General features: G+C 49.1%; 8 protein-coding genes across 8 annotated transcripts; 3 read left to right on the top strand and 5 right to left on the bottom strand.

Annotated features, from left to right (window-relative positions):
- Positions 1-528: 528 nt before the first annotated feature.
- BO95DRAFT_233290 (protein phosphatase regulator REG1) lies at positions 529-2,416 on the bottom strand. The gene is made up of 2 exons (XM_025581282.1): positions 1,687-2,416; positions 529-1,625 (listed from the first exon to the last, which is right to left on the bottom strand). The coding sequence occupies exons 1-2, from the start codon at positions 2,304-2,306 to the stop codon at positions 635-637; spliced, it is 1,611 nt and encodes a 536-aa protein (XP_025439108.1). The 5' UTR covers positions 2,307-2,416; the 3' UTR covers positions 529-634.
- Positions 2,417-7,504: 5,088 nt separating this feature from the next.
- Positions 7,505-8,723, top strand: tma22 (putative RNA binding protein Tma22). Its single transcript, XM_025587245.1, has 4 exons — positions 7,505-7,698; positions 7,812-7,831; positions 7,939-8,026; positions 8,100-8,723. The coding sequence occupies exons 1-4, from the start codon at positions 7,635-7,637 to the stop codon at positions 8,510-8,512; spliced, it is 585 nt and encodes a 194-aa protein (XP_025439107.1). The 5' UTR covers positions 7,505-7,634; the 3' UTR covers positions 8,513-8,723.
- Positions 8,724-8,798: 75 nt separating this feature from the next.
- BO95DRAFT_370427 (uncharacterized protein) lies at positions 8,799-10,030 on the bottom strand (the record flags this gene model as incomplete). The annotated part of the gene is made up of 2 exons (XM_025582911.1): positions 8,799-9,357; positions 9,414-10,030. 2 exons carry the CDS (start codon positions 10,028-10,030, stop codon positions 8,799-8,801), a joined length of 1,176 nt encoding a protein of 391 aa, XP_025439106.1.
- Positions 10,031-10,382: 352 nt separating this feature from the next.
- On the bottom strand, positions 10,383-11,289 carry BO95DRAFT_445861 (CGR1 family protein). The gene is made up of 3 exons (XM_025587244.1): positions 11,181-11,289; positions 10,904-11,050; positions 10,383-10,840 (listed from the first exon to the last, which is right to left on the bottom strand). The coding sequence occupies exons 1-3, from the start codon at positions 11,181-11,183 to the stop codon at positions 10,700-10,702; spliced, it is 291 nt and encodes a 96-aa protein (XP_025439105.1). The 5' UTR covers positions 11,184-11,289; the 3' UTR covers positions 10,383-10,699.
- Positions 11,290-11,758: 469 nt separating this feature from the next.
- amcA (putative mitochondrial ornithine carrier protein AmcA/Ort1) lies at positions 11,759-13,164 on the top strand. Its single transcript, XM_025581281.1, has 2 exons — positions 11,759-11,961; positions 12,020-13,164. The coding sequence occupies exons 1-2, from the start codon at positions 11,851-11,853 to the stop codon at positions 12,896-12,898; spliced, it is 990 nt and encodes a 329-aa protein (XP_025439104.1). The 5' UTR covers positions 11,759-11,850; the 3' UTR covers positions 12,899-13,164.
- A 430-nt stretch (positions 13,165-13,594) lies between these two features.
- On the top strand, positions 13,595-15,100 carry BO95DRAFT_475757 (cytidine deaminase; the record flags this gene model as incomplete). The annotated part of the gene is made up of 5 exons (XM_025589878.1): positions 13,595-13,679; positions 13,803-13,936; positions 14,164-14,249; positions 14,369-14,450; positions 14,555-15,100. The coding sequence occupies 5 exons, from the start codon at positions 13,595-13,597 to the stop codon at positions 14,609-14,611; spliced, it is 444 nt and encodes a 147-aa protein (XP_025439103.1). The 3' UTR covers positions 14,612-15,100.
- A 3-nt stretch (positions 15,101-15,103) lies between these two features.
- Positions 15,104-20,055, bottom strand: BO95DRAFT_445856 (vacuolar protein sorting/targeting protein 10). Its single transcript, XM_025587243.1, has 2 exons — positions 16,064-20,055; positions 15,104-15,985 (listed from the first exon to the last, which is right to left on the bottom strand). The coding sequence occupies exons 1-2, from the start codon at positions 19,876-19,878 to the stop codon at positions 15,346-15,348; spliced, it is 4,455 nt and encodes a 1,484-aa protein (XP_025439102.1). The 5' UTR covers positions 19,879-20,055; the 3' UTR covers positions 15,104-15,345.
- A 557-nt stretch (positions 20,056-20,612) lies between these two features.
- BO95DRAFT_370475 (exocyst subunit SEC10) lies at positions 20,613-23,367 on the bottom strand (the record flags this gene model as incomplete). Its single annotated transcript, XM_025582913.1, has 2 exons — positions 20,613-21,122; positions 21,199-23,367. 2 exons carry the CDS (start codon positions 23,365-23,367, stop codon positions 20,613-20,615), a joined length of 2,679 nt encoding a protein of 892 aa, XP_025439101.1.
- Between the last annotated feature and the right edge of the window lie 199 nt (positions 23,368-23,566).

Genomic DNA, 23,566 nt, shown 5'->3' with positions numbered 1-23,566 from the left:
TGACAGGCTAATGACACCGGTCATCGAAGAATCGTGGTGTGTTCTGATTGATGCTCGGTTGCCTTGGGTAAATGATTGGTTGTGCAAAGCCACGGTTGGAGACATGGATGTGGGAATCATTGCCGATTCGTTGCTCGGTGGTGTGCCCGATGAGTAAAGTAGTAGAGCATAATAATGAATCACAGATACCCACCTGTTACTCTTCCTCAAGGCAGCAGTTTGTGATCAAACGTTGCATTCGCATACTGGGGTCCCACTGGGCTCATTACCACTTCTTGATTATTCATGATATACTCATTGTCATTACCGCCGATATACATCGAGCTCTCCATGCTGAAGACTTCCGCCTCATTAAACACGCCAGACTGAAAATAAGATGCCTGAACTCCCCCACATACCTCCAGTCACGCAGCTTTTCATAAACCCAGCTCAGTATCATAACCAGATGAATGGAACCCCGCCTCTTTTACCCTTGGCGGATGCAAAAGAAGGACAGCGCAGGAACGTCATCATAACCCGGAACGCCTCGGCCTATCTTGCCATTCGTGTAGTATATAAGTAAATGCAAATAAGAGATGTTCTTCTTCCGGCTGGAAGGTGCTTTCAGGTGGTGCATTAGGAAAGTAGAGCGGCATCACCGTCGCCAGCCCACATTCCATATCACGTGAGCGATGTCTTTGGCTGTATTCATTGTATCGATAAAGCGCTCAAGGACGCTGCCATTCGAGTTCTCCTCGTCTTCGGTGGGGGTGGACCCCGTGGACGTCGAGCCGAAGTAGTGACCAAGCTCTTCGTCATCTTCTGGATTGACGAACCAGGGACGGTTGTGATGGGATGGTTCCTGGAATCCCAGATTTGAATCCCACTCAAAGGTATAATCGCCGCCGTCGTCGTCCAAGAGGAAGTTGGCGGAAGTAGAAGGTCGAGTAGTCTGTTCCAATGGAGTCGAGGAAGAAAAATAGAAGGACCAGCGGTCCATTATCGAGCCTGCCGGAGGCTCGGGGGTGTCTCCACGATATTTCAACGTTGTCGAGGGAAGCGGAGCAATGGTTTTGTTATCGCCACTAATACTACCACGGGGTGTGCCCCGATCGCTCCGTCCTATGTTAGGATGAATCTGTTTCATCATCACGACACCATCCTCCGACAAAGAGTCATCGCAAGCCCTCTGCTCTTCATCGTCTTCCTCCTTTGCTTCTACAGCAATACATTGCACTACCTCATTGTTGAAATGGATATGTCGTTTTTCACTGGGTGACCCAATGCCTGACGACGTTGTCTCGGTTGTGGTTCCACGGATGGACACTGGAACAAGAGTAGCGGCCAATTGGTTTGGCACCTGCTCAAGGTCCGAGGGGCAGCGCTGGAGATATGGCCGACTTCGATTCGTCTCCGCCTCCTGTGCTTTCAGAATAGCCCCTGCGTGCTGCAGGAGAGTATGCTGGGATAGAGAGCGTTGGAGGATGGTTTCAGATGCTGTTCTCTTTTTCAAAATCGGCTTCCTATCCGGATAAAGAGTTGGCGTTGCAAATCGACTTGGAGGTGGGGAGTCATCCAATGTCGGTTCTCGTCTATCGCATGTTTTCAACGGGCCATACAGCCATGTCACGTCACAGTCCTTAAGCCTAGACAAAGTTCTTAGGATGTCTGTCGATCAAACAAAGAGGGCGAGATGAGAGAACCAACCAATTTAGAGTCTCTGGGGATACCGTGCCCAAATTCATCTTCAGCTTGCCCCATGTTCGCCATGACGCATTCTCCAACCTCACTCCGTTATCATAGGCGCTTCGCCGGGCGACCACATACCGCCACGAGGCCCATATGTCCTCCTGCCGCCACTCGTGGGATAAATAATCAACATGTCTCGACGGCTCATCTTCGATTGAACTGTCGTCGGCAGCTGGTGTCTGCGCTCTCCACCGCTGAAGGTCCGCCGATGAGTCTATTGATATTTCACTGAGAGCTTCCGGTTCTTTTGGAATGAACTGGTGAGAATCATACGATGGTAGTATCAATTCACTGTCATCCTGGTCGTCACCCACATTCAAAGACAAACTGCTGAAGGCGGTGGCTGTCGACGAGAAATGGTCCGCAGCAGAGAGTGCAATATCCGGAGAGGGTGGGTCGCGAGGGTGCATCGATCCGATCGGATTGGCATAGGCTCTTGAATGAAAGCCATGAACAGCAGACTTGGCGGTAGCGATCTCTGGCTCCTCGATGAAGTAGGTCTGAGTGATAGGGGACCGAAAAGAATCTGGAGAGAAGCGGGAGTGCTCCTCTCGGGAGGCGGGAAGAACGGCAGTCATCTTTGCAATAAGATCATTCACGTCAATGGAGGATTAATGGACTAGCGAGCTTGTGAGAGGCGAGAAGGTTGGTGCAAGTGATGTGAGGAGCGAGCGATACTAGACACAAGCCGACGACGAAAAAAAGACCTGACAGTGAGAATTACAAAGAGTCTGCAAGCAAAGCGAACAGCCTCGGATCTAGCGAAAGCGACGAAGGGCTGAGATCATGGCGCAAAAATATGGTCAATGGTGGAGGGCAGTATATACGGGACGAGTCAATCTTATACCACGGGTCGAAGAACGAGCTAGAGAGTCCGAAGAGGGGACGGAATGGCTGTTCCAGCTCCCCGCTGGGTGAACAGACTTGGAACCGACCGAAGAGCGCTGGTCAGGGATTGTGGAAGAATCGGTCGCACGGAGGATCGGAGAAGAAAGTAAGTGAGGTAGTGGGAAAGGATCTAGATTGAAGGAGGGAGGGGGGGGGCGAACAGTGTGGAAAAGGCCGGGGGCGAGGAGGGGGAGCAGCAACCGCAGTGGAGGAGTAAGTAGTAGATAGGATAGAAGCACAGGAAGAGGTAACGCGTAAAATAACGTTAGGAGAGGAGAATAACGGGAAACCGGGAAGAGACAAAGCTCCCGCACTTGATAGTAGTGGCGGCGGGTGGAGATCGGGGTGGCATCAAAAGGGCGTTCATTCGCGATCAGTTATTCTGGGATCTCGTGTTGGGAGATATTATTCTCTGTGTCAGTCTTTTTTTGAAACTGCTCACTGGCTTTTAGCTCAATGACAGAGGGCGGGGCAATTGATAGAGGACTAGACGTGGTCGAGACCGACTTGAGTGACTGTTGTCTTTGATGAGGTCTGCGGAAAGAGCGAAGGGTGGGAAGACTCGGCTCAGTGCTGATGAGATTGACGTTGACGCGTGGGTTGGAATGGATGGACGCAGGGTGAAGTGCGAGTGGTGGATCCGTTAACAAGGGAAACTAAAAGAGGTACAAAGTGTCATACTAGGTAACTACCTAGTAGTTATTTAGCAGGAAAAACATTAGTCAGTTTGTTGCTAATCCTAGAGGCTAGTTAACATGCAGTCTTAAGAGTTACTCGTAACTTAGAACTTAAAAGGAATCCTGGCAGAAGTTCAGACATAATCTCCGTAATCTTGAAGAAAAGAAGGCCCCCCTAGAAAAAAAAAAGAATAGAGAAAAGAATATCGACCGCCTGCTGCATTTGGACTTGGAGGAGGGGAAATACTACATACTCATACATAGTACGGAGTACGTACATACGAGTAGCACTAAGTACAAGTAAATACATTGTAGGTACTCCGTACTTGTACGTACGTACATACATACATAAGATGAGTTCAATTGCCACCGGTTTAGTCTCCGTCAAGAATCAAGATAGAAAAAATGGGCGCGGGTGGAGATCAAGCTGCGACACTAGGCTTGTTGTAACCTAGTTCTCTCTACCGTTGGTGTAACTTCTTGGGGGTGGAGAGACTCCGGAGACTCTTCTAGAGCGGAAAGAGGGGAAACTGTCGCTGACTCATTGATTTTAGATGCTTCAGGGAGGGTCTAGACAGAGGTACACTGTAACTTAGTACTACCTGTACTTCCAGCACTGGGTTTTCAACGAATCTACTATGAATAAGTTACCTCTTACTACTTACCTATACTACAGAGTGCTTCACCACTGTAATCACAGAGAGGTATTTGTTAGTTAAGTGGGTTATCATCCAGCACAGTAAAGTGGTTGACAACCGACTTTCCAATTTAACAATAGTCAATTTAGATGATCGCATCATTCAGTGGCAGGGAATGATGGAATTGTCTGGCTTTGAACGTTCCTTTCAATTGGAACATCCTGAATGCAACCAAACTCAGGTTGGTCACTCCGTTCGGAATGAAAACTCTAGGCAGTCACTCATGTACAATACATCTCCCAAATTGGATGATCGCCCAGAAAGGCGGGGGTGCGTCTAGTTTGGTACGTATGGGTACTTCAGTCGGATTGGACCTACCTCAGTTAGTTTTATGTAGGTACAGTACCTTTTCCCCTCTACAAACGGGGAATAGACAAACACACACACACACACACACACACATGAAGAGAGAGAGAGATTCGGACAAAATTCATGTTTCTTTGCGTCTCGATACGTCCCCTTGTTTAATTGTTGTAGGATACAATAACTACATATACATCCGTACCTTGTGGATGTCCCGAGCATGGCACGGATTTTCTGCCCGCAGGGCTGCTGCCAACGAGCTAGTGATAACTAAGTACAAGTGCGGGTAGTTACAGTAAGACTGACAGTCCGAATCCCGCCGCAATCGATCCGAGCTATTCGGATTGGAATAGAACGAGCGATAGGTGCTGTGCAGTACTCCGTGCTTCGTCCATAGCACTCGAGTGGTCTAGGTAGTCTACTTCTCGTAGTACAGTACAATACTACTCAGTACTAGCCAAAGATACAGACGAGTTCTCTCCCTCCCGCTCTTTTGCCCCTCTCGACTCTATCAATGGTGATTGCCCCCTGCAAGTTGTACTGTACCTTGGCTGCATCTTAATCTATTCAACGGTCCAAGCGCATTGGCAACTGGAACCACTTTCTCAACAGGATCGATCTAGACTCATCCACTTTCTGAACGAAGTATATGTACAACGCTGTAACTACTCGACTTAGGTAATATTAGCATTATGATGCACAAAGAAATAAAAAGGCGCAATCAGTCAACGGTTGGTGACAATAGGGCTTCCAAGCCTCTCGAGGGTACACATATGATTGGGTGCGCGTTGATACCTAAGCACCACAGGCTGAGTCAAATCTGATTTTACCGCAATTATCCCTCACCCTCGGGGGAAAATTACCACCCCAGAAGGGTCATGATGTGAAACCTAGACCAAATCACCAACAAAGAAAAAGGGGAGCAAGCACCTGAGGGTTAAGTATGGTATAGTTTTCAAGATCCATCGGGCGGCTCGATGCACGTCAGTAAACGGCTGGCGGGGACTCGGGACAGTGGAGACTTTCCAAGGTCGGGAAAACCTTGTGCAGAGACCTTCCGATAATCCAATCATTCCCATGAGGGCCTATCCTACGCTTCTCTTTGGTCGATGGGCTTCCATGATAAGAAAGCCAGAAACCGGGGCCCGGTCTGCAAGGCAATTGACTAAGTTAGTACTTACAGTACATGCAACTGAGCTTCCCTTTGCTTTCCATTCCAAGGTTATCAGCTTATGACTCCCATGCAATGGGTCTTTTTCCACTCCGTAGAGCACCATGAACAGAATGCCGAATCGGTGACAGCTCGAGTGCAACGAAACACCCTGTGCAGGCACCAATGTTCCCGATACGGTCTCGAACCACCCAGCCAAGCGAGTTGTTTCTCCTCCAGGATGTATGTCAATCATCATGAATGTTTGTTAAGGATATAAGGATAACAGCGATATCGATTGGTTACAAGATCGTTGCTTAGAAAAGGCAACGTGCCTATACCAGGTATTGTAGTTAGACGATTCATCTCTAAGCCCGGGTTCCCTAGGGGCTGTGATTGATGTGTCTCGAGGTCGACTAGCTAAAGGACTGCTCATCCCTCTGATCTCGTCGCTATATCATCCCTGGCTCGAACCAGGGCCATTAGCTGCGCTCGACTGGTGTCTGTTGAGGGGCAAAATCCAATGCGGCAATGCCCTGTACTCCCCTTGTCTGATGAGAGGGGCTCTTGTCTTTTCAACGAAACTAGGGTCGCTTTGATTCGCAAAGCTTAAGGGTTTCTATTCCCATCATGAATCGGAGGCAAGTGCAAGCATACTAGTCTCACGCGTGCTTTATACAGGTGCTGAAACACATTTGCTCGAGACCCAAGAGCAGAAAATAAGAAAAATAAATCCGAATGGAAGGGATAAGATACAAAAACACAGGCACCCAGGTTACATATTATACATCAAGACCGGAGCGGTCTTGATCTCTTAACATGCTGCATGGAAATCTGTTTCACAAGTAGAAACCGCACCCATCATTTGATAGTTACACATTCTAGGCTGTGAAACCTATGTCACTCAACTACATGTAAGGCCATGTTATCGACTTGCTTTGTTTGCTATCGGAAAGCGCAGGCCCCTTGCCAGGTAATAGTAATACTCTTCAAGAGTCGTGTGAATGTACAAAGTGGAAGCTTCGTGATCCGTGCGTGAACTTAGCCCTACCAAAGCGAGTCTGTCCTGGGAAGAAGGCTGGTTTTGGGAAGAGACCGATTTCAGTATACCTCTAGCGGAAGCATGCTCGTATTGTAGACGAGGAACCAGCCGTCGGCTCCTATGAGGCAACCCCGACAGCCACTTGCGATATTGACAACCTCCGGCCACTTTGCCCCGAATAGGCTTTGGGGGTACTATGGGCCGAGGATTGATCTCCTCGTCATTCCGATTGACGATCAGTCTATCAATCGAAGGGTGCATAGCGTTGCTCTGGCCAGCTCGGTAGGGTTCTCCGGAATTGGGATTGTGCCTATTAGTGCCTGAGGTGGTAGGCTTCACTTTTCCGCTTGAGGTAGCACATCTGGCTCTTGTTCGAAGCGTTATTTATGGTTGGCTTGGGAGTGAAGGCGTCGGGTACTGCAAAGGGCTTCCTTGCGTTCTGCTTGGCCCCTATTCGCCTGTCTCGGGCCTCCGGGAGTTTGCACCATTGCTTCTAATTTTTCTGTCTCACTGCCACCACTTCCCTCTGCCTACTAGCTCCTCTGCTTGATGACTATTGTATTGAGGGTTCTTGGAAGACTCTCCCAGCCACAATCCCATTGGAGCCACGGGTGTCAGCAGCGGATAGTCGACGTCTCACTTCAAAATCATCGGGTCTCGCGTAACACAGAGAGGGTATAAGAAGGCAAAGAGAGCAAGCTTACTTTCTATAAATTATACATACTTAAAAAACCTCACGAGTATGAACTAGAATCAGATAGAAACGTCACTTTATACCTTTAGTTCTTTCATGATTGTTCTCCTAGCTCGTTATACTCGAACCTGAGCGGGTTTTATCTTGCAAACAGAAGTACCATCGCCTCAGCATGTTTCTTCCGGTCTCTTATAATCCTTAATCATGTCTGTCCAGCCGATTATGCCTGCGCTGGCATATATTATCACGTGATCATTATCACAGCGCTTCCCCGAAGTGGTTAGTGGGGTGGCTGCAGTACCGACCCCGCGCCATCTCGATAGACTAAAAGTGCAGTCGGTGATAACAGGACTTCCGAATTCGACGAATTCTAGTGTTTTAAAACATAATCACTCTCTAGATCGATTGGCCCTTATTCCATAAACCATATACAACCAGGTCATTGGGTCAGAAAATGGCAGACGTCGAGCAATCCCGTCCGGTGGAAAATCAGGCAAAGCACGTCCTGTACTGTGGAGGTGAGTGAAGGCCCATCTCGAACTTGAGCTTCTGCAATGGGAGAAAAACCATTTCTCGCTACCCTGGCCCTTAAATTGAAAAGGCTAACGCATTGTGTGTTTTGCATGTGCAGTCTGTACACTGCCTGTAGAAGTATGGCCCTCATTCCAGCCTTTTTTCTCCCAGAGCATGTTATTATCGGCAACATCTCAAATCGAACGACTTCTTCGAAGACAAGTGGTTGACTCGTGGATCTCCAGTATTGCGAATTCGGCGGAACGGCGAAAAAGTGCGAAGACTGGCTGAAAGACACGCACCCGGACGCATATCAGCAGCTCTATTCTGAAGGTTCGTCCGCTCTGTTCAGATCATTGTGGCAGATCTTGGAACTTCCGCAGCTGACTCTGATATGGGGTCGCAGAGGCTCTGACTTCCAAGTTATCTTCACTTTCGGTGTCTGCCCAGGAGCGTGCTGCTAAGGATGCGGCTAAAAAGGAGGCAAAGGCTGCTGCCGCAGAGGCACGCGATGCAGAGCGAAAGGCTGCTTCCAAGGTACAGATCAAACGCGTTGAACGTAACAAGCGCAAACATGTCACCGTCATCACGGGCTTGGACATTTACGGATTGGAGAACAAGAAGCTCGCCAAAGAGCTTGGCAAGAAATTTGCGACTGGCTCCTCCATGACTCGCTCTGCTGGAGGCACCGAGGAGATCACTGTTCAGGGTGATGTCAGTGAAGACGTGAAAGAATGGTTGTTGGAGTTTTATGCCAAGGAAATCCCTGAGGTCAACATTGAGCTTATTGAAGACAAGAAAAAGAAGTCGAGCAGCTGATTCATTGTCTTTCGATGACCTATTATATAACGGCAGACTAAACGCTTAACGTACTAAATCGGATGCTTGGATGCAACTGGGTATCACACGCAAAAGCCAATAGTAATGCAATGGAGTCGAGGCCGACCTTGACCTTCATGCCGAGAGCACAGAGACAGGAAGCCGCACTTGTAAATTATTCAGAAACAGAAAAATTCAGAGGGTCGTCACCAGTAGGCTTCGAACTACCGGATCCCTGATATAGGGTATCAATTGGCTGCTTGATCCACGTGTGAGTGTTTCCTCCTTAAGATTCGTGATTGCCCTCGTCCCGCAGTGATACACTATTATCCAACGTTGCCGTGCCTGCACGCATGTTGTTGGAAATGGCCGAGGATGTTATCATGCTCCTGTTCTGTGTGGCAATGGCCAGAAGCACTGCAAGTACACCCGCTACTGCAAAGGTCCAGAACATACGGAGCCTTCGATTCACGCGGTCTTGCCATTCCATCTCTTTCTTCTCCCAGCGATCGATCTCATTCCGCATGTTCTCAAGTCGATCATTGAGTTCCTGAGCTTTCGTCCGCCCTATCTTCATGCGATCTTCTAAAGCTTCTATCTTTCTGATCTGTGGCTGGAATTCTTGAAGCTCTCCGATCTGTTTTCGGATCTCTTGGTCGAGACTCGACGTTTCTCGCTGAAAATTGACAAAGAGACTTGATGTAGAGCTGAGCAGTTCCTGGAAAGATGATACCGTAGCATTCAGGGCTGCCACATTCTCTAAAAGGTTATAGTACGTGTAATCCAGACGGCGCGTGATGTCTGTAGCCAATATTCCGATAAGTGACAAAGCGGACCTCAAATACCTGGTATGCAGTCAGTCATACCAAGCCCGGTTCACGATACAGCGGTCGGAACTCACTCCTCGCCATATTTCCGTCGATTTTTCACTTGCTCCAGGTCCTCTAGCGACCGGATCTCTTGACGTGCGACCGGGCCAATTTTTGTGTTTGTATCGATTCCCTCGAGTAAGCTCTCCCTCCGACTCCCGTCAGTCAATCCCGTGGTAGACTCTGATCCCCAGCGCGACCGTGTCGTTCGACGTGTAATCGGACGGAGGAGACCATTCTCTTCATCGTTGTCTTTGTCCCTCATCCCGGGCCACGTCGGCAGCAGACCCCTGGCAGTGGTAGATGTCGTAGACTGATTCTTTCTCCGTGGGAAACGACCGTCGCCAGATTTGTTACGCTTATGCTTGTGACGGTGGCGTGATTTGGACAGAACTCGGTCTAAGCTGGGAACGTCGATGGCCAGATGACGGTGCTGCTGTTTCTCTTCGGACAGGCTGACGATGTTGGCAAGTTGCAGATTGTCTTCATGACCATGGCTATCGGTGATAAATTGGGCTTGATCATAGCTTGTGCTGGCCAGCTGCTGGTCCAGTGAAGTACTAGGCGGTTTCTGGGTGACGACCACGCCAAAACCATGGGTGGCCGGTGGATGAGGGACGGAGCGCTCGGGAGTCGTAGAAGATACCATGCCAGGCGAGGACAAGCTCATCGAGGCCTCCGTTCGGACTCAGCAAGGCCCTTGATCCGTAAAGCGGATAGTTTGATGCAATAAAAGAGAAGAACTACTTGTTTCAATGCCCATCAGCTGTGCTGCTGGTCAAAGCCATTCGATTGAGATGGCGGACTCGACATCAGGCGCCAAGCGTTGACCGATTGATATCCTCCTCCCCCCTAGATTCTTTAGACTACGTACTCCGTACTGGTACAGTACATACAGCACGATCGGCATGACTTGAAACGCCCGACTCCGTCTCCGAGCCCATGTGGCTTTACAACTACTTTGGTATAGCATGAAGTCTTGGAGGATCCTATGTAAAGATGTTTCTTGCTCCCGTCTGAGTATAATTAAAAACCAGTATCCAGAACCCCCAACTCCAAGGTCGCCATGATCCATTTTTGTCCCGACAGAAAATTGAAGAATGTGAAAAGAGGCCGCCTATCGCCACATTATCTTCCGAAAGCTCAGCGCAAATGAGAGGAGGGCGATTTCTGCGTGTAGGAATAGGAAGAAAAGGCAATTTTCGAACAGCTGGTAGGTAACCGCCATGCATCCAGTGCAGCTAGCAAACAGCAAGAAACAGTTCAACCGCGACAGCATACACTGAACTGTCCAGGGTCGACCAAGCTCTAGGCAGCATCAAGAATTCAACAATTTATTGCGCTTTTCACGGCGCTTCAAGCGCTCAACACGTTTACGATGCATCTTCTCGGCCATCTTTTCATAGCGCTCTTTCTCTTCCTTGGCGGCTCTGCGATCCTTAATTCGCTGGATATGGGCCTGGTTGTGTTGTCAGTCTACCTACGCTACCTAGGGGTGGAATGAATTGCAAGTCTGCCGTACCTTCCGCTCAGCCTCTTTCTCTTCCTTAAGTTCCCTTTCGTGCTCTTTGACGGCCTCTTGGTGTTTGCGGGTTTCCAGGCGCTTCGCATAGGAGGTCATACCCGCCGTAGGGCGGAAGGGCTTCTTGGAGTCGTGCCAATTTTTTCCTGCGGGTCCGAGAAGTACGACTCATTAGCTCCAGTCATTTTTTCAGGAGGGGGGAGGGGAAGAAACAAAATGTTAGAAAGGAAAAAAAAAAGAGAAAAACAGGTAAAAAGTGGGGAAAGCAAATTAATACCATTCTTCCGCATGCCCTTAACGGACGGAGGGACTGAAGCCGAGGAGGACGACATGATCAGACCAGGTGAGGAGGGTGGGAATGGGAATTGAATCTGCCACCAAAGTGAGATAAATGCTGAGAATGGGGAAGAAGGAGTGATATGTATTATTAGCAGTTCTCCGCTGCCTTTCCCTCTATTCTTCCGGTTGTCTGATTTTGAGGAAAAAGTTATCTTAGACCGATCAGATAACCGGATCTCGGTGGAAGTGAGTATCCGAACCCGCGTCTGGCACTTGTGGCTCCGAGGATGAGGGATTTGTCCCACCTCGTTTCCTAAGAATCACTTGGTTGGCAAGCTAGTTGAAACATCGCAACCAACCGTCTTCCTCTTTTGCCCCCCACTATATGTGACCTCTCGGCCTTTGGGCTCATCTGCTTCCAGCTTTTCAAGCGATGCTCGCTCTTTCCTGAATTTATCGCGCATGGTTCGGGCATCTCACTGACACCACCCCTCCCCGACACACCGCCCCTCTTCGGATCAGGCCCTCCTCTTTAAATACTCGCTTGGCCCTTTAGACCGAACCACTTTCTATACCTACCATGTTCTCTTAACAGCTTAACTTCCTGTCCTGTCTTTGCTGCCTACCTTGCCTCATCTCCTCTCCAATTATTGACTATCTTTTCCCCTATGGCGGCTGCAGAGAATGCGATAGCACTAAAGAATGAAATGTCGATGGAACTCCCTTCACTCCCGCCCAATCAGGGCTTCGAAGCTTTCAAAGATATTCTGTTCGGATCTGTGAGTCGCCTCGCTGTATCGCTCAGTGATGAGCTGGAAACCACTGACGCTCCGTCAGACTGCGGGAATGGTCGGGAAGGTAATCGAATACCCTTTTGATACCGTCAAAGTACGACTCCAGTCCCAGCCGGATCATCTTCCTCTAAAATACACCGGTCCCCTGGATTGCTTCCGTCAGTCGTTCCAAGCCGATGGTGTGCGTGGGCTCTACCGAGGGATCAGCGCCCCTATGGTCGGGGCGGCTGTAGAAAACAGCTGCCTCTTCTTCAGCTACCGCCTCGTCCAGGATATACTTCGCGCCACGTTTTACGCCCCGGCAGATGCGCTACCCTTCCCAGCGTTGGTTCTCTGCGGTGCTGCTTCTGGGTCAATAACCTCTCTCGCACTTACCCCGGTGGAGCTGATCAAATGCAAGATGCAAGTACCTTTGGCAGGCCCCGGCGCTAAAGCGCCGGGGCCTGTGGCTCTCATTGTATCTGTGTTCCGACGCGATGGTATTATGGGCTTCTGGCGTGGACAATTAGGGACATTTATTCGCGAAACCGGCGGTGGCGCCGCTTGGTTTGGTAGCTACGAAGGAGTTATGGCGCTCTTCCGCTCATCCCGCGCAGCCTCTCAGCAGGCTGATGATGCCGCATTTGAGTCCGATCGCGTTCCCATACCCCAGCAGATGCTCGCAGGTGCAGCAGCTGGCGTCAGTTACAATTTCTTGTTCTATCCAGCCGATACGATCAAGTCACGCATGCAAACCGAAGACATCACACGCCTGGCGCACAATGGTGAAAGGCAAACATTCTGGGGGGTTGCCCGAGCCTTGTGGGCACAGCAGGGAGTGAAGGGATTATATCGAGGTTGCGGTATCACTTGCGCCCGGTCTGCTCCCAGCTCAGCCTTTATCTTCACGATATACGAAGGTTTACGAAGCCATTTTGGTTGAGCGTGTCGTCACTCTATAATCTCCTTGTCCTCCGGCCTTTTTCTTTCGAGTAACTCTTGCGATTTCTTGAGCTTTTCTGGCATTGTTGTATGATACCTATATTCATGTTCTAGATCTAGACCTTTTTTTTTATTCTATATCCGATTCCCTTCTTCTCTTCTTGCTTTCTTCACTCTTATCTTCCCGTTTCTCAGTTTTCTCATTCTCTTCTGATTTCCCTGTCTTCTTTTCCGAAAAAGAAAGCTCAATCTGGCATTGATAGAGGCGGAAGGTGAGGAAGAAGGAAAAGAAGGAAGGAAAGTCTTCATTAGAACTATTATTTTTGGGATCAATGCTTGCTCTTTCTGGAATGCCAGAATTAGAAGTCCATGATGGTGGTTGAGTCATTACCAGACCTGATTATACGTTACATTGAGTAGAATGGTCAACGAGCTCGGAAAGGTTACTGTCATGGTTTTCAATGGGCTGTTGGTTGATCCGCGATAGTTAGCGCAAATTTTCGGAGAGGGGCTGCAAGACCAGAAAAAGAGCATGACGTGTGACCCTCGGTCCTCTCCCGCATTCAGCGTTAACTTATCTCTTCTCGCCTCACGTCTCGTCCGTCTGGTTTACCACCAGAACCTGAACGATCACTTTCTTGCTGAATCATTTTTCCCGAGCATATATCCGACAATCTATCCGAACATGGATTTAAACATGGCATCGTCCGCTGACCATCTTTCGGCCCAGGAGCTGGAGACTCTCTCCACCAAAGCTATTTCTGCCAAGGACGTTGCGTACTGTAAGTTCGAGATATGTGCTGATTCCTAACCCCCTCAACCTTCATTCTGAACGCGACGTTGAATGCATGTTCCAAAACTTCTGATTTTCATGTGCCTTATAGATTACTAAAAAGCTTCCATAGGCCCTTATTCAAAGTTCCGTGTTGGAGCCTGTGTTTTGACGCAAACAGGCGAGTATTTTCACGGTGCCAACGTAGAGAACGCTGCCTATCCTGTTGGGACCTGTGCAGAAAGGGTTGCATTGGGGACCGCGGTTGTGAGTTACCCCTACTCTTCTTCTATGCTTTGCCTTCCTTGCTGCAAGTTGCTGCAGGCCACTGCAAGCTTAGGACTCGCTCTACAAATCACTATTTGCTCAGCTGTTTACCCAGGCTGGCCAGCTCATATCTGTCCTCGTTTTGCCGTGTGACTTTTAGGCGGCACCACGCCCTGGAAATCCTGTCCAACTTGAAGTCACAGCTGACGTATTGGACTGATCTGCAGGTAGCTGGGCATCGAGACTTTAAAGCAATTGCTGTTGCAACAGACATTGAACCAGCAGCATCACCTTGCGGCATGTGCAGACAGTTGTAAGTTGATTCTATGCTTGAAGCCATTTCTTTTCAGTTTCTACACTCATGAACGACATGACTTTCTCGTTTGGTACCTGTACTTACCTTTACTAAACCGATGACTAACAAGCGAACAGCATACGTGAATTTTGCACTTCATCATTTCCCATCTTTATGTATGACGGGCAAGGGAATTTTACTATGAAAACTATCGGAGAGGTAATTACACTTAGTGTTCACTATTGTTCATCCTAGCAGTCACCATGCTTTTTTTTTCTAAATATATCCTTGAAAAGGTGTACTGACATATATCTGATTTGCAGCTTCTGCCGGACTCATTCGGCCCAGACGATTTGCCTGGAGCCAAGGAGCAATCTTAGGTCCCTACTTTCAACCTAGGCCTCTCTCATCTCCAGGTCCGGTGCGATTGTATGGAACGCGTCTCCCATTAACGCAGACCTGACAGTCTTACTGGGTCCATAATACGCACTTCCCCCCTCTGGGTTGGCTTCAATTCCATGGTAATTTAACTACCAAAGTTCGCAAAGTGGCCCTATATGATTGCTGAGCAGAGCGGCCTTGTCAATTCAGGGCTTTGTTTGTAGATCGAGGAGCGCGCCTTGTTGGACGCCGGACTAGTGGCTAGTAAAATGGGACCCAGGGCTACGATAGTATTCTTGCCTCATAGTCGGAAAGACCTCATCTCCTTGGAAAAGTTTTCTGACATATCACCCTGAATGCATACGTCAATCTGGTTAATATCTCATACACATCTGGCACGACATGATCCAGAAAGCACCCACAGAACATATCACCGTCAGATTAATGGTACACAAAGTATGTAAGGGACTATGATCTTCATAAACAACACTTACGATCAATGAATGCATGACACCATGCAAATACCCTTGCAAAAATGATTCGGGCTATTGCCCGAATGGGAACTTATCATAAAAATACTAAAAAGAAGACCAAAGATAATCAAGTCAACCTAGCATGAGTGACAAGTACAAAAGGAAGGCGAACAGGGGCCCTTCCTACATATTCATACTATAACATGAAACCAAAGAAAAGCCATCAAGCCTGTCGAAGAGAGCGCAGATGAGCTTTGCCACTAGAGCTCATCTTCCTCGTCAATGTCGGCATCTTCCACCCCAAGAAGCTCATCCTCATCATCGACAACGCTAGTGTAATCGCCTCGTCGGGCTGCAAAAGCACCCCGAGACGAGTAGGGTCGTGTATAGCCTCCACTGCGCCTGAGACGCAAAACACCGCTTGCACTTCGCCATAAACTAGTCGCCAAAAGCGGCAAGGATTTAGCAACAGCCACCGCGCCCGCGATTATGGTGACGGGAATGGTTATGAGCAGCGAGTCTCGCGACAGCAAACCAGAAGAGGTGCTAACATTCTCTCCAAGGCGAATTTGACCGAATTTGCCGTCCCATCTGGTATAAGCATAGTATCCAACAGCACCGGCCACAGCGATGGGTGTCACAATGGCAAAGAACAGCCCAACCCCACCGATGCCGTGTCTACGTTGATATTCCTCCTTTTGATTTGGGCAGGGCTTCGAGGCCAGATGGTCTAACTCCAACCCCCTTTGACAAGTCGTTTGGGGCAGGCGCCGGTATCCTGTAGGCTCCCAGTATTCGACACGATCGGGATCCACCTTACAAACAGCCATCGCATCCGGTGGGGACAATCCCTTGACGAGCCCGCAGCTACCATCACTCAAAGGTTCGTAGTTATAATCACTGTTCAGTGTTAGCAAGCCATTGTTTGCTTCCGAGCTCACATTGATCCAATCGGAGCAATTGGTAAGTAAGTCTTACCATTCAAAGTCGGATTTGGTACAGCTGCAGTTCCTCCCTATGCTGTGAATGTGGGGCTCACGCCAATCGTTCCAACATTGAGCAGCGGGTTTCTTGCGATGATACTGTTCAACATGACCAAACAGGCAGTTATTGTCTTCAAAAGGGTGGCTTGGTTCCCAAATGTAGTAATCGTCGCTGGCTCCACTATCTTCGTTCAAGTTGCATGAGGCGGCCCGGAGTTTACTAAAGTCAATATTGACAGTCGCGAGTTTATCTCGATTCTCCGACTCCGCATCTTTACCCCAAAGAAGGAAGTTTTTGGAAGTATCAGACGGGACAGTTGAGATGTCTTCGATCTGCATTGGAACATCCGAAAACTGGTATTCTTCCCAAGTATCACCTTCGTCCGTACTGTAATAAAGTACTTTGGTAGGTATTGACTCGCGCACAATCACGACAACAGAACCGGAGTCACCAAATTCCCACAGATACCGGCCTTGCTTCACAAACTTCCAAGTGAAGCCAGCATCGCGTGTGATGAATGTATCTGGCTCGCCATCGCTAGCCAAATGATCGCCCACATTACCTATGCCGACCATCAGGCCAATTGCCGAGCCAGACGAATATGTGTCTCTTTCATCCCTGCGCTCTGTGTAGCCATGAAGGTGGAGCGAGCAACCCGGAATCCCTTTGCCTGCTTCCACGGCACAACCAAACTTTTGGCCATCCGCATTTTTTGGGGGGGGTAGTAACATCCACCGGCCTCCGTCATTGTGAGTGATCATGGTTCTCAGCTTCTTCGATTCACCGGAAGAAAGCCTGTCCACATTGCTGACAACATTCGCAATAGCAACACCTTCGAGTCCCTGAACTTTCTCGAAATCAACATAGCCACGATGGTCCCGACTCACTGCGCCTAGGCTGAGCACGTAAGAGGTCCCGTTACTATTACTTTTTATGATGGAGCCGTACTCGCCTCCTTCGACATTGCTCACAGTCACATGCAAGAAAACAGCATGAGTAGAGCTTTCGAGAACAGTATAGGCTGTCTGGATAGGAACATGAAGGTTTGGAGGAAAGTGTGCTTCTGCAAAGGTCCGGCCATCCACACTGCTGCTCGCAGTCAGAGATTCCGGCTTTTCCGGGTTTCGAGACGCTACCACGACGAACTCGGACATTGTAGCATAATTTATAACATCCTCGAAATGGACACGTCGATCGGCAAACTCATTTTCGCTGGATAAAAGTTGCAATCGGTTGTTTCGATTTTCACTTTCGAACTGCTCACAGAAAATCAACTTATTGCTGTCGGGACGCGTCTCTCGACTCTCGAACTCGCATTTCTGAACATAGCGGAGAAGAAGTTTCCAATTTTCGCCACGATTCTGGCTGATATGGGCATTGGAATGGCAATCGCCAGACTCACAATCCACAGCACCGGTCCATATAAGCCAGTCTCTATACTGTGGGTGAAACGAGATTGTCGGGACACGGTCATGTGTAGGCGGAATCGGTGCCTCGAAGTGTTTGAATGTGTGAGCGCGATCAACCGTCCAGAATGCCTCCTTGCCGTCAGTCAGGAGAAAGGCTGTGTCACTGCTATACGGATGAGGTGCAATTCTGGTGATTTTCTTCCCTTGCAATGACTGCTGCCACGTCTTACCGTGGTCATGCGAGAGATAGAGGTTGTGTGTACTTGTCAACATGATGACAGTTTCGTCAGTCCCTGAGTTGCTGGACTGGCGTTCCAAGTAATAGTATGCGCTGAATTGCTTCGCGTCAAAGAACTGTTTCGTATGGCTGATCTTGCCATTGCTATCAGGAGAACTTCCCACGTCCTCACATGACCACTCAATCTGATCATCCATGTTCTTGCCGCCTTCTCGGATGCAGGAGTTTCCCGGAATGAGCCTCCAACCTGATGGACCCAAATACTTATCGGTGGGGTTTGTGCATTTGCCCTCTGGAGGTTTGGGGGTTTCAGCAGGCTTACAGCTTTGGCCATCTTCGCTGCGTTGTTCGCACTCGTAGTCTTCGGTCGTACATTTGCATGGTTCTAGGATCGGCTGAGGGTCTTTGAACTCCTCGTCCACAAAACAATTTGCATTGGCCTTCCTGCGCCGATAATATTGTTTGTGGCCCATCAAACAGTCAGGTTCACCTTTCTCATTCAATCTGGCCGGCCACTTTTCAAAGTCATCCTGACCACATTTTCGTTCGTGGAGGCCCTTGAAATCAATTGAATAGACAATGTAGTCGCCATCACCATTCTCCTGCCCAACGAGAACAAACTTTAGGCTGGTAGAGTCGGGAGTCGTTGTGACCATGGTGGGGTAAATCGTGTGTTCTAGATCGATTGATTCCCACTCCTTGCCATGATCGAGAGAGAATCTGACCTTTTTCGCCTTCCCAGTATCACTGACCGCCATTATCACAGCACCCTGGTCACCGAATTCGTATTTGTAAGGCCCGTCAAGAGCATGCCGCCAAGTTACTCCTGCATCGTCTGAAACAAACAGGTCTCCATCATTGTATTTCTTGAGGCTGTCGCCTGTGTTGCCGACACCCATGACTACTCCCGGCGCCGGACTCGAGAATACCCGGCCAATATTCGCAAAAGTAGTCACCGAGTGTAGATGCAGATGTTTGTCGCCCACTTTGAGCGGTTGGAAGGTTCTTCCATCATCAAAGCTTATTTGGCTGATAATCTTCTTTTCGGAGCCTGACTCAACCTTTTCAGGATTCTTGACCGTGTTGACCAATACGATGCCCTGAATACCAGCGACTTTTTCAAAATCCACAATACCGGCTTCATTGCGATTGGTGTGCTCGATATTGCGAGTAAAGAATGTACCGTTCGAATTTGAGGTGAACAGCACGCCCATGCCACTGAAAGGGCTGGTCAGAACATCCACCTGCAGGCTGTAGTTAGTGCTTTCCAGCATGGTGTAGGCATCTTGTTCTATCCTGTGACTGCCGAACTCTGCCCGACTCCAAGTAATTGTATCAGTGGTCACGTACAAAGCAAGCTCGTCGGTTCCTTTGGACTTAACAGCAGCAACGACAAACTTCTTGACAGCAGCGGTACTGATGACTCCAGAGATTGGCCGGTCTGCGTGTAGTTTCACTTCTATGCCATCAGTACTACTGCTGAAATAGTCGTCGGAGTACACCAGACGGTTGGCATGACCAAAGGGCACCTTCAAGCCTGGGACAACGCATAGCGTTCTGTCGACAATGTGATCGAAGGATGGGAGATTATCTGCGAAATCTGGATGACCAACGGCCCAAGAGCATCCGGCAGCGCTTTCGCGCAACAGCTTGGTCGTTTCGAAATCGTTCGTCGTATAGTATGATCTCACGATGCAGAAAAACCCGGCGCATTCCTCGCTTTGGAAGATAATTTTGCTCGAATCCCAACCATGGAAGACAAGAGGTGCGTGTTGCTGTAACGCTGGGAATTCGTCAATTGTGAAAGCATTCCAGGTTTTGCCTTGGTCCTTCGTCTTGAAATGACGCCCATCGTTGCCCAGGGCATAAGCTCTGTTCTTGTCGAAAGGATGTTGTTGAACCCAAACCACCCGCTGTTTCATGCCTTCGCCCTCTCCAATAGCCGACTCCCATTGTTCACCTCCATCGAATGACTGGAAGAGATCACCGTTCTCCAGGCTCATGAGGACGTTATCCGTGTCCTCGAAGTAGAAAAGGGACACCGGAGCAAAGTCAAATTTCGTCGTGGTGACTTTGGGTTCTCCGGCTGATTTTGCGATGCTGGGCCGCAGCATGAGAGCCAGCGTCAGGTAGCCCACTAACAGGAGCCATCGGGACGCCATCGCCACAACCTCTATAACATTGGCGATGAGACAGCGAACAAGGGCGGAATACCCCAAGGAAGGCTGCACCAAACAGAGTGGTTTGCACGAAGAGCGAGAGCCAGAGAGGATTTCGACTGCTTGGTCAGGTTTTGTCGAATAGGCGTACCAGGTCCAGTAAATAAAAGAGAACGAAGGATAGACAGACAGAAATGGAATCGACATAGCTGTCGCTGCGTGGCCGAAGACGAGCTTCCTGATCACGTGTCGGCTCGTATCGCTTATCGAGGCACTAATGACCTCATGCAGATAGCGGAAGCAGATAAGCCACTCAGTACATACAGTGCTCCTCACCTTGGAAGCGCTTTCAGACGAGTGGAGCTATCATACTATGTACATCTTACCTAGGAAATTCTGAGACTAACGTTCATGGCGTTTAGTCAGACTGACGAAAGGTATTATATATGAGGCCCTAAGGCCATGTGCTTGAAAGGGCTACCTAGCACCCAGAAGATGTAACTATAAGAATAGGATAGATCACGGTACAAGTCAAGTGTAGCGACGCCCGCACCTACAGTAATACTGATTCCGTTCCAACCTCATCTAACGGTGCCATGGACACAATCACCTGTGTATGCAAGCTACAGGGGCATCAGATGAGGTAGAATCTTTGCTGACCCGAAATGGAAATCCTATTTCTCAACATACAAGCACTTGCGTCCCATATATCATTTTGGGCCTGGGTGCTATTCATATCAAAGATTATTGAGCACGACCTGCAGAGCAGCGGTGTTAGAATCCTCCCTGCGAGAAACATAAGCCCGGACTTCCTGAACACTGAGGCCTGTATCCTCTTGAGTGGGACCTCCAATGCCGCGTCCTGGGCCTGTAGTGGCGTTACCATTACCAGTATTTCCGCCGGCAGCGCTGACTGCGCCCCCACGTATCCGCTCCTGCAATGCTTCAGAGCCAATGACGAAAAGGTTTCCGACTTCTAGTAGAACATCTAGCGCACCACCCGGGCATTTTACCCGCTCCTCAATATCCCAGCTTTTCAAAAGATCGGTATACTGTGTCATATCCTTGGTTACAATGAGACCTCCTGGCCCATTCACAACAAACCGCTTGAAATGTTCAAGGAGAAGACTTCTTGTTCCAAGAGCAATCTCCGTAAGCAACTGGCGGAGATTAGAGCCACTAGGTGGTAGCGAGCCCTTGAGAACGTTATGCGCACGAGCCAAGAAGGCACAAATTGACGCACATGTCTGAGATCGATTAGTACACGTCCTGAGAGCACTTGAGGTAACGGGCTTGTGGGAAAGGCATAGCGCAGTGACTGACCGGTGTTTGTAGTCTCTCTAACCAAGTCGCATTGTCACCCTCCTTTGGTCGAAAGTCATTTTTCTTCTGACCAGAAAGAAGTTTGTTCACCCAGGCTAAGGTTGCGTCAATAACCTTCTGCTCTATGGAATTTATCTTCTCCTCAATTCTTATTGTTATCAGGTTCGTTTTTTTCTCCATTTCTCGGCGAATTGTGATACTGCCTGCGGCAAGAGGGATAAGCAATGTGTTAATGCACATGACCATTAAGTTGGCGACACTGATAGCGTTCCGAATGGCCGGTATATACCCGAAATCAGGCTCAGTTCTGCCTGATTCCTGGGATGCGGCTACATCCAGAGCGGCGTCTAAGCAAACTTCAATATAGCCCTCTCCCATCATCGCGAGAAGAAGGCTCAGAAGAGCAAGCATATCCTTGGGCGTCTCGCTAGTCATGCTGAGCTCTAGGCCTCTACCAACTGCTTCAGCAAGCCATTTGAGCATTCTCTTTGCATGAGCAATGTTGGGGAGACCATCATCTTCTGTAAGCTTGATGTCTGTGGGTTTACTGGGATCAGTGGCTTCCCTTAGCCCCGCCAATCGGAGTAAGAGCATCTTCTGTGTTGCAGGAAGCTCGGAGGACTCAAGGCGTGCAATATGTGCATCTCTTGCGGAGACAAGAACCTCCGTGCCTGCTTTGGAGAGAGATGCCATAAATGTTGTCACCGCTTTCTTCCTGCGAGCGTGGAAAGTGGTGAACCTGAATTGTAAGGAGGTGTATAATTCTTCCAAATTCCTTCTCTCTCTTTCTATGTAAGATGAACCCACAAAATAGGGCACAAACAGATCCTCCAGTTGCTGATCGAGAATGAGGGCTGTCTGTGACGAGATAGGGTCGGGATGTTCAGTCAATCCATGAGCTTTCAAGTCATCGACTAAGGCGCTTAAATAACTGCGAGAACTTTGTAGAGAACGTAGAAATGCTAGTGATGAAACGCTGTTCGCCTTATCCAAGACCATCTCGAGTCTTTGTTGAATCGACTGCTGGAAAACTCGCTGCAGGAACTTTCCGAGTACTTGTTCGTAGTACGGGAAGGCCCTTTTGATGATCGCGGACTCTTCTTGCACCACAACTTTGACTTCATCAATGAGTGACTGTAGGCTGGGCTCCACTTTTGACGGTTCAGCGTCGGGATCTGCAAGCATTTCCCAGGCTTCTGGATCTCCTCCGACTTCTTCGGTCACAAGCTGGCTGCGGTCAATAAAGAACTGATGTTGGTTCACAAACAAAGCAATCACACTTGCACCACCATTGAAATCATGGAGTACTGTTGCGCAATCCTTCATGCCTTCAAAATTAGCTTTCCTGTAGAAGTCATCGAATTGCTTCAACAAGTCATTCTCTAGCGTCTCGGAGAACTTCTCAATAATTTCTCGCGTATTTGGCCGAATGACATTGCCCTTTGTGCTCCCGGACTCATCTGCTATAGTTCCATTTGCGTGGGACCCGTTATGTCTTCCCGCTACTTCACTCCAACTCTCAGTGTCAAGTCGCTGGCTGATTCTGAGCAACTGGCGCGCAATCTGTGCCGATCGAACCTTGGCCTCACCTGTTCCTGACCTTCTCAAATTCTCCAAAAGGGTTAACTCCCCTCTGTTGCTCACACCATCCCAGCATTCGAGGAGAAAGTGTGCGTCAAGCGCCCGACGCCTTTGACGATCTAATTCCTCGAGCTTACGTCCTGTCTCGACAGCCATATTGCCTGTGCTCTCGGAAAGCTCTCCACCAGATCCATTGAGCGACGTATCGAGTTGCTGGAAAGATTCGATGGTTTGACTTAATTTTCGTCCTAGGGTGTTCAGATTCTGAGTATGCTGTGCCTCTGCCCTGCGGACTGCAGCAGATAATTCATTTTCTCTTATCTCAAGGTCGCCTGATATATCAGCTAGTCGCCGTTGCGCATGCTCAAACGTCCGAATCAGCGGTTTGGGGTCAAACGGCTGGCTTCCACCTCCTGATGCTCCTGCAGGTCGCCGAGTGTTTACTGCATTTTCGGAAAGAGATTCAATAAACTCCTTCACGATGAAATCACGGCTAGAGAAGTCTTCGAGTGTGAAGCCGGGACCTTGAGGGAATACCGGACGGGACACAGCATTGGGAAGGGGATTTGTTGACACATCGTCCGGCATATTCTGGTCTGTCGTCGGGATCCTCCCACATTGGCATTAGCTTTATGCTGGTAGAGGAATTGCGATCATTGACTTAGCAGTCCAGGGACAAACTGTATCTGCAGCTCGAGTGCAGCCACGGGACGTGCGGAGTACGGAGTAGACGAGGTAGCTTGCTTCCTCGTAACAGTGATGGACAGCCTCGCCCCGCAGTTGATTA

The sequence above is a fragment of the Aspergillus brunneoviolaceus genome (genome assembly GCF_003184695.1).
Source record: "Aspergillus brunneoviolaceus CBS 621.78 unplaced genomic scaffold BO95scaffold_63, whole genome shotgun sequence".
Taxonomy (NCBI): Eukaryota; Fungi; Ascomycota; class Eurotiomycetes; order Eurotiales; family Aspergillaceae; genus Aspergillus; species Aspergillus brunneoviolaceus.
This window is presented reverse-complemented; position numbering and strand designations above follow the sequence as displayed.

Coding starts and splice junctions, on each gene's coding strand:
- BO95DRAFT_233290 (XM_025581282.1), bottom strand. CDS start 2,306: ATGACTGCCGTTCTTCCCGCCTCCCGAGAGGAGCACTCCCGCTTCTCT. Junction 1,626..1,686: donor TCCCCAGAGACTCTAAATTG/GTTGGTTCTCTC, acceptor AACTTTGTCTAG/GCTTAAGGACTGTGACGTGA.
- tma22 (XM_025587245.1), top strand. CDS start 7,635: ATGGCAGACGTCGAGCAATCCCGTCCGGTGGAAAATCAGGCAAAGCAC. Junction 7,832..7,938: donor TCTGTACACTGCCTGTAGAA/GTATGGCCCTCA, acceptor GTGGATCTCCAG/TATTGCGAATTCGGCGGAAC. Junction 8,027..8,099: donor TCAGCAGCTCTATTCTGAAG/GTTCGTCCGCTC, acceptor ATGGGGTCGCAG/AGGCTCTGACTTCCAAGTTA.
- BO95DRAFT_445861 (XM_025587244.1), bottom strand. Junction 10,841..10,903: donor AGAAAGAGGCTGAGCGGAAG/GTACGGCAGACT, acceptor CAACACAACCAG/GCCCATATCCAGCGAATTAA.
- amcA (XM_025581281.1), top strand. CDS start 11,851: ATGGCGGCTGCAGAGAATGCGATAGCACTAAAGAATGAAATGTCGATG. Junction 11,962..12,019: donor AAGATATTCTGTTCGGATCT/GTGAGTCGCCTC, acceptor ACGCTCCGTCAG/ACTGCGGGAATGGTCGGGAA.
- BO95DRAFT_445856 (XM_025587243.1), bottom strand. CDS start 19,878: ATGGCGTCCCGATGGCTCCTGTTAGTGGGCTACCTGACGCTGGCTCTC. Junction 15,986..16,063: donor ACCAAATCCGACTTTGAATG/GTAAGACTTACT, acceptor AACACTGAACAG/TGATTATAACTACGAACCTT.